Below are 6,244 nucleotides of genomic sequence, written 5' to 3'. Positions count from 1 at the left end.
GACTGAGGTACCCTGGCCTGAGTATGGTACCATCCCACTGCACTGCTCCCATTCTGGCGCCATTGGGAGCTGCCCCCTTGCACAGGTGAGGCATAAATGCAATTTAGTTGTGTGCAGTGTGCACTGTAGTTGTGTGCTGTGGAGTGCAGTGTCACAATGACAGTGGGAGTTGGTGTTTTCCAGTTGGGTTTTCACTTCACTTTTCATCTTCCACATGAATCCGTCCAGAAGAGATGTGTGGGGAGCTGCAACAACAGATAAACACTTTCTGTCTCACTTCCTCTCAGCAGCGCAATATCTGCCTAATATCTTTCCAGCTTACTCACATGCTTGCCCACACTGCCTGCCTGCCTGCCCACCTCTTATCTGCCCTTTGTCAGGTTTTGACCAAACATGGAAGCACATTTATCAGCAGACTGGGTGTATGGCTGCCTATCAACTCTTCTCTCTTCGTAAGCCAATCGCATTCTTCAGTGATCAACAATATTCAGGTTTCTACCCAGCTTCCTGATGCAGACCTTCACTTCCAACACTTGTGAATGAATTCATAAAGTGAATTGTGTTTCAATGTTCTAATTCAACGCAATATTCTACGTTAATGTTAATTCAACACTTAGAGTGTCAGAAATGTTACTCCTTTAGCTGGTTATACCCTCTAAGTGTTGAACTAACACGGCAACATTTACTGAGAAGTTACGTATAATTCAATGCTCTCATTCAAGTTCCGAACTGCTGGCCACTGATGTCTATCTTGTCAAGCCAAATAACTGTGGGTGTGCGAAACTTGTGTTAGTGAGTTAAATGGATACCAGACTATTCATAAAAATGCAGCCGTCATGACTGAGCCCCCTGTTTTCTAGCAGCCATGGAGACAGAGAGACTGCAGAACTGAAGAGGTAACTCTCCAAATAAGATTTAGAAAATGGTGCATGAGGAATTTTCTGCTGTTGATAAACTGTTTATTTTGTAAAAAGAAGCCCTTTGACGTGGTTGCCCAGATACAAGAACCCAAGCTTTGAGAGTGCACTCCTCTGGCAAGCTTTTGGTGACACTGAGTACATCCAGCAGTTTAGATCACATTCTTGTCCGCATGCTGTGTGACTCTTTGTGTAGCAGAGAGAGAGAGAGAGAGAGAGAGAGAGAGAGAGAGAGAGAGAGAGAGAGAGAGAGAGAGAGAGAGAGCAGGAGGGAATCCAGCTTCAATTTGTGCACTAGATATGTGTGTGTATGTGTGTTTAATTTGAGCCTGTGTGTTTAAGGGAAATCTAATCTTGCAACAGACTTTCTTTTTTTACACATTTGTTGAGTTTTGCAGTTACAAGGAGGGTAAAACACCCCCTGTGCTCCTGCTGAGATCTCTGGATATTAAGTAGGTTGTTGGTTTTATCTGCATTCCATTTAATTTTATTTGAACACATGGTGGGGGCAGGGACGGATTATGATTCCATGGGCCCCAGGGCCTAACAAGAACCCCCCCCCCCCCCAAAAAAAAAAAGGAAATGTACAGGAAATATAGAGGCTTGGGCTTCAGGACCCCCTTGACTCCTGGGCCTGGGCCCAGTATGCCTGTGCAGTAACCTGTCCCTGGGTGGGGAATTAGGACCGTGAAGAAAGACCGGCATCAACTTGAACATTTCAGAGTAGTGATTAAGAGTAGGCCTAAGCAGGTATTGGGAGGGGTGTGTAGCTTTTAAAAAAAAATTTTTTTAGGAATGAGCATGCATGACCAATCTCGAGTGATTTACCTTGTTGAAGCACCAGAGAGGCTGTACTTTTGTTCTCTGTATCCACCGATGCCTTCTGAATGTATGTCAAATGCCTTTGCTTAACAGCAAGGAGGAAGGATTTTTCGTGTAGGCAATGTGAGGAGACGCGTGGGTGTATTTCAGCCACACATCCTCTGACTAAGAGATCAAAAATAGTTTTTAAAGGCATAATAACAACTGTTACCCAAATGCAACGTCATTTTCACTGGTGTAAGCTAACTAGGCAACATTGCATGCCATTATGTTGGATTTAAATCCTCCAATAGGCTACTTAACTACCAGAGTCTGTAACTATTTCACAATTACATCCCTCAGTCTTGCGCGTTTGGTACAGGCCTACCACTAATGTTTACCTTACTTTTCATAACCTCAAATGTGCATGACTTGAAGATAACCTATTCTTCCGGGGAAGTGGTCCTCACCAAAGTTGCCGGTAATATCAAGCTCCCCCGCTGTCTGGACTCTGGAGGTATGAAGCGTTGGGGAGGCGGAGTGCATCGCACGTGTCCAGTCTATTATATCTAGCCCTCCGTGAAACTCTATACAGAACTGAAATAGACCGCGCGAGTCCCCTGCGCCAGAAGAAGGCTACTTTTCTTTTCTTTATGCTCGCCTGGAAGAAGGACGAAGGACATTTCCATTCAATCTGCACGCTGGATACTTTTTTTTCGTTTGGCTTGGTTGGGGTTTTGTCACGAGTAATTAAATGTATGAGGGAACTTTGTACCGAGTCTTTTTCTGTTTGGTGTCCTTAGGGGTTGTTGGTAAGTAACTGAAGTTTGTCCACAGTCCGCAGTTGTTTTTCATTAACAGTTGAAAAACAACTTGTTATTTTGTCGTTTAACATGGTTAAATGGTTTGTGGTAGCCTATAACCTAACATTGCAGTGCCAACGTTACATTCCGTGTTATGCTTCGTTAAATAATGCTCTTGGCAAAGTAACCTACTTTAAATGGCCTAATCTTGCGGGAGAGACAGTCGTTGAATGATGAGCCAACTTCAACCTAGCAAAAGCAACAGAGATAGTGAGAGTGCCATCTGCAACTGTGGCAGGTCTGGCCAGTGGCTCACCACAGGAGGGCGGAATTGCGTTGGTGACCTGCAGTAGTTCTTTACCACATTATTACAATCGTTACAATATTACAACATTGTCCTGGCTATATTTTTTTGGTAGATGCGTACCCGTGCTCGGGTGCTCTGACGGTCAGCTCATCAAGGGTTGTTGTGAAATATGGGGATCCCGTGGAGGTGAACTGCACTGCCAACGTCCACCACTATGGGATGGGATGGGAAGCTACGATTGGGAGCAAACCCATGGATGAGGATGTACAGGTGATGGTGTGGTCAATTTACCGGGTGTGGGACTGGGAAGTTGAAACGAGATGCTATGTCAACCTCGAGGATGGAGAAACCCAGTGCATTGAGGAGGTTGCTGTCGTTGTGTACAGTAAGTAGGCCTACAGATTGATTTTTTTTAAAACACACACACACACACACACACACACACACACACACACACACACACACACACACACACACACACACACACACACACACACACGCACGCACGCACTCACGCACGCACGCACACACCCACACACCCACACACCTCTCACTTATGTTAACAACTTTTAGTGGGGCCTACATTTATTTCAGAATTGATGGTCACAATTTGCCTGACATATGTCATATGCGTGGTATGTAGTGTAGGCTACCCTTTACACTTGTGGCAATGTGTTTTTCAACAGCAGTGCCATTGTATCACCATAGCTCACTTAGATGTTGAAAGTAAAAGTAAAAAGAAACCATTCCAGTTTCCCTCTCACAGCTAACTCCACTGATATCCACTTACTGTAGCCTAGTTGATCAGCTGATTCTGTGCAGATTGGGTCAAGTTTGTGGCGGATTCCCTCTTAAGGTTTTTAGTTTTGTTCAGTAACAACACAGTCTACCTACCTTATTAGGCACAGCGGAATAAATGGTGTAACAGCTGTGTAATATCACATATAGTGTTGAACTCAGGGCTCTAAATTAACATCAGCCAACCTGCCTATTACTGGTGAAATTTCAGTTTGGCTGGTAGAAAAAACAACTAACTAGCCACTTTGCCCCATTAGTGAGTGTGGGCCTGGCTAGTAAGATTAACATCTAGCAGCTATTTTGACTGGTGACGAAAAAAAGTTAATTTAGAGCCCTGGTTGTACCTACACCATCAATTTACTTTAATTTCACCCCTCTGTTCATTTGTGCTCTCCACAGAGGATTTGACCTTTGCACCCACGCTGTCAGTCAATCACCACGGACCGCTGGCAGAGGGGGCAACCTATCTGCTTCAGTGTCACGTCCGGGACGTGGCGCCTGCCCGCTACCTGGACGTGACGTGGTACAAAGGGGACGCAGTGATGCCGTCCGCCAACCCCTTGCACAGCAGCTACCCGTCCTCCCCATCCAACGTGACGGCGTCCCTCTGGATCACCCCGATGCGGGAGGACAACGGGGCCCAGTTCCGGTGCGAAGCCGGCCTGAGGCTGGGAGAGGGCGGACCCCAACCCCCTCCGCCGAGAATGGCGTCCGCCAGTCTGGGCATCACTGTGCATTGTGAGTTAGCTTGGGAATACTTTTTGCTAGGAAAAGTGTTTTTTTCCTTTTTTCTATTTGCTGTGTTTCAATTTTGTTGGCCTCCTCTGTAGGCTATGTAGTGTCTTGGTGCTGATGGGCCAGCCATCTGCACCATCGACTTCACTGCTGATAAGACTCAACTACATCATAATCACAACAGCATTGCTTTGACACTAGAGAGATCCTAAGTAACAGATTAACACTTGATCAGTATAAGTCTGGTGAAGTCTGGATAGGAAGGTTATTACATAGGCTTTGCATAAAGGCTATGCGGTAAAGTCATTTCCCTTTGTTTTGCTATGTATCAATTTTGTTGGCATCCTCTGTACTTAATTCTGTTGTTTACTTTCAAACGATTATTTTAAGCCTACATCCTCACTTAGGGCGGCACCATTAATATTTTGGTAGCAGTTGCAAGGACCTAGCAGACCGGACCTAGCAGACTGAAAATCCTGTGGTAGCTCAAACAATGGTGAAATGGGCAGGGTAACAAGGTGGATAGGTACTAACAAATGCCTTTCCATCCTCCTTTGATTGAAAAGAATTGAAAAATAATTTTTAAAAAAATTCCCTCCATTTTCAGATGGTCCGGTATTATATAACTGCTCTAATGGCGAGTTACATGTACCAGAGGGGGAAACACTGGAAAGCTATTGTACTGCCCATGGCAATCCCTCGCCAACTGTGACCTGGCGACAATATCGAAACGGTGACCTGGTTGACCCCCGGCAGCCTTTGAGCAGAGCGGACCGTGGCAAGTACAGCTACTCAGTTACCGGAGGAGTGCAGTCGAAACACTTGCTGCTTACCATCGAAGTGTTGTGTAAGTTCCTAAATCTTTTTGTGCTTTTTTTCAGCACAATTCATTCGTTTTAACCTGTTGATTAGTTAAACCTATTATTGCTATTTTTTATCACTATTTTATTTATTTTTCATTTCTCGAGCGTTTTGAGACCATGGTGAATAGTGATATTGCACTACAAGCAATAATGTAATTTTGTAAGCTGCAGGCAATCACTCATCTGCCTATACCAAGTACTGCAGTAAAACATTGTATAAATCACATAGTCTTATGTGTTTTTTTTATTGTTGTCTCTAGACAACTTGATTCCTCAGCTGAACCTCTTCTTCGTTTTCAACTGTCCAATGATGTGTTTCTATTCTAACAGATGGTCCAGAAATTCTATGTCGCAGCAACTTCAGTGTTGAGGAGTACAAGCGTTATGAGCCGCCGTGTGCGGTGGTGGGTTTCCCTCCACCTGACGTCCAGTGGTTTAAAGAGGGTGAGGAGGTCGTCTTGCCAGAGAGACTCTCCAGAGCTGACCAAGGGAGGTATTACATCCTGGCAGGCAGTAAGCATGGAGTCGCAGACCACTGGCTCGAACTCAGAGTCCTCTGTGAGTCAAAGCGTATTTTTGCATATTTTTAAAATATTTTTGTTACTTTTTATTTTGTTGTTATGTTATTATTTGTTTGTTATTTGTCTTTTGTTATTTGTTTTTTTTACTTGGGTGGGTGGGTGGAGGAGCTTTTGTCCTTAAATGGATATGTGGTACAATAGAGAGACAGACAGGAACACTTTAGGAAGGAAAGGGGCATTTTTCTAACACAGCATTGTGTTTAGACTCTTCTAACACATACACGTAATATGACAACATTAGTATTCATTTGTAATAACTGACACATTTTGTGTTAAATTTCACATTATTTTTAATTGCCATTTTAAATGTATTTTAAATGCACAGAGTAGCAGAATACACTAACATTTACTCATCACATTCCAGGAATGTCGCTTGAATGGCTTTTAATTTCTTTTATTTCTTCTTATAACGCAGTATTATTACACCTTGTCTACACAC

General features: G+C 43.9%; 1 protein-coding gene across 1 annotated transcript in view; it reads left to right on the top strand.

The window, feature by feature from the left end:
• Positions 1–1,774: 1,774 nt before the first annotated feature.
• LOC134437696 (hemicentin-1-like) overlaps positions 1,775–6,244 on the top strand; it is a 34,921-nt gene continuing 30,451 nt past the window's right edge. Inside the window, exons 1-5 of the mRNA XM_063187214.1 lie at positions 1,775–2,530; positions 2,941–3,213; positions 4,026–4,364; positions 4,969–5,208; positions 5,555–5,782. Of these exons, the coding sequence (XP_063043284.1) occupies positions 2,473–2,530; positions 2,941–3,213; positions 4,026–4,364; positions 4,969–5,208; positions 5,555–5,782 (1,138 nt within the window). The 5' untranslated portion in view covers positions 1,775–2,472. The remainder of the gene's footprint in view (positions 2,531–2,940; positions 3,214–4,025; positions 4,365–4,968; positions 5,209–5,554; positions 5,783–6,244) is intronic.

The sequence above is a fragment of the Engraulis encrasicolus genome, chromosome 2 (genome assembly GCF_034702125.1).
Source record: "Engraulis encrasicolus isolate BLACKSEA-1 chromosome 2, IST_EnEncr_1.0, whole genome shotgun sequence".
In the NCBI taxonomy this organism is placed as follows: domain Eukaryota; kingdom Metazoa; phylum Chordata; class Actinopteri; order Clupeiformes; family Engraulidae; genus Engraulis; species Engraulis encrasicolus.
Note: the sequence above shows the minus strand (reverse complement) of the source record. Positions and strands in the feature narration are given on the sequence as shown.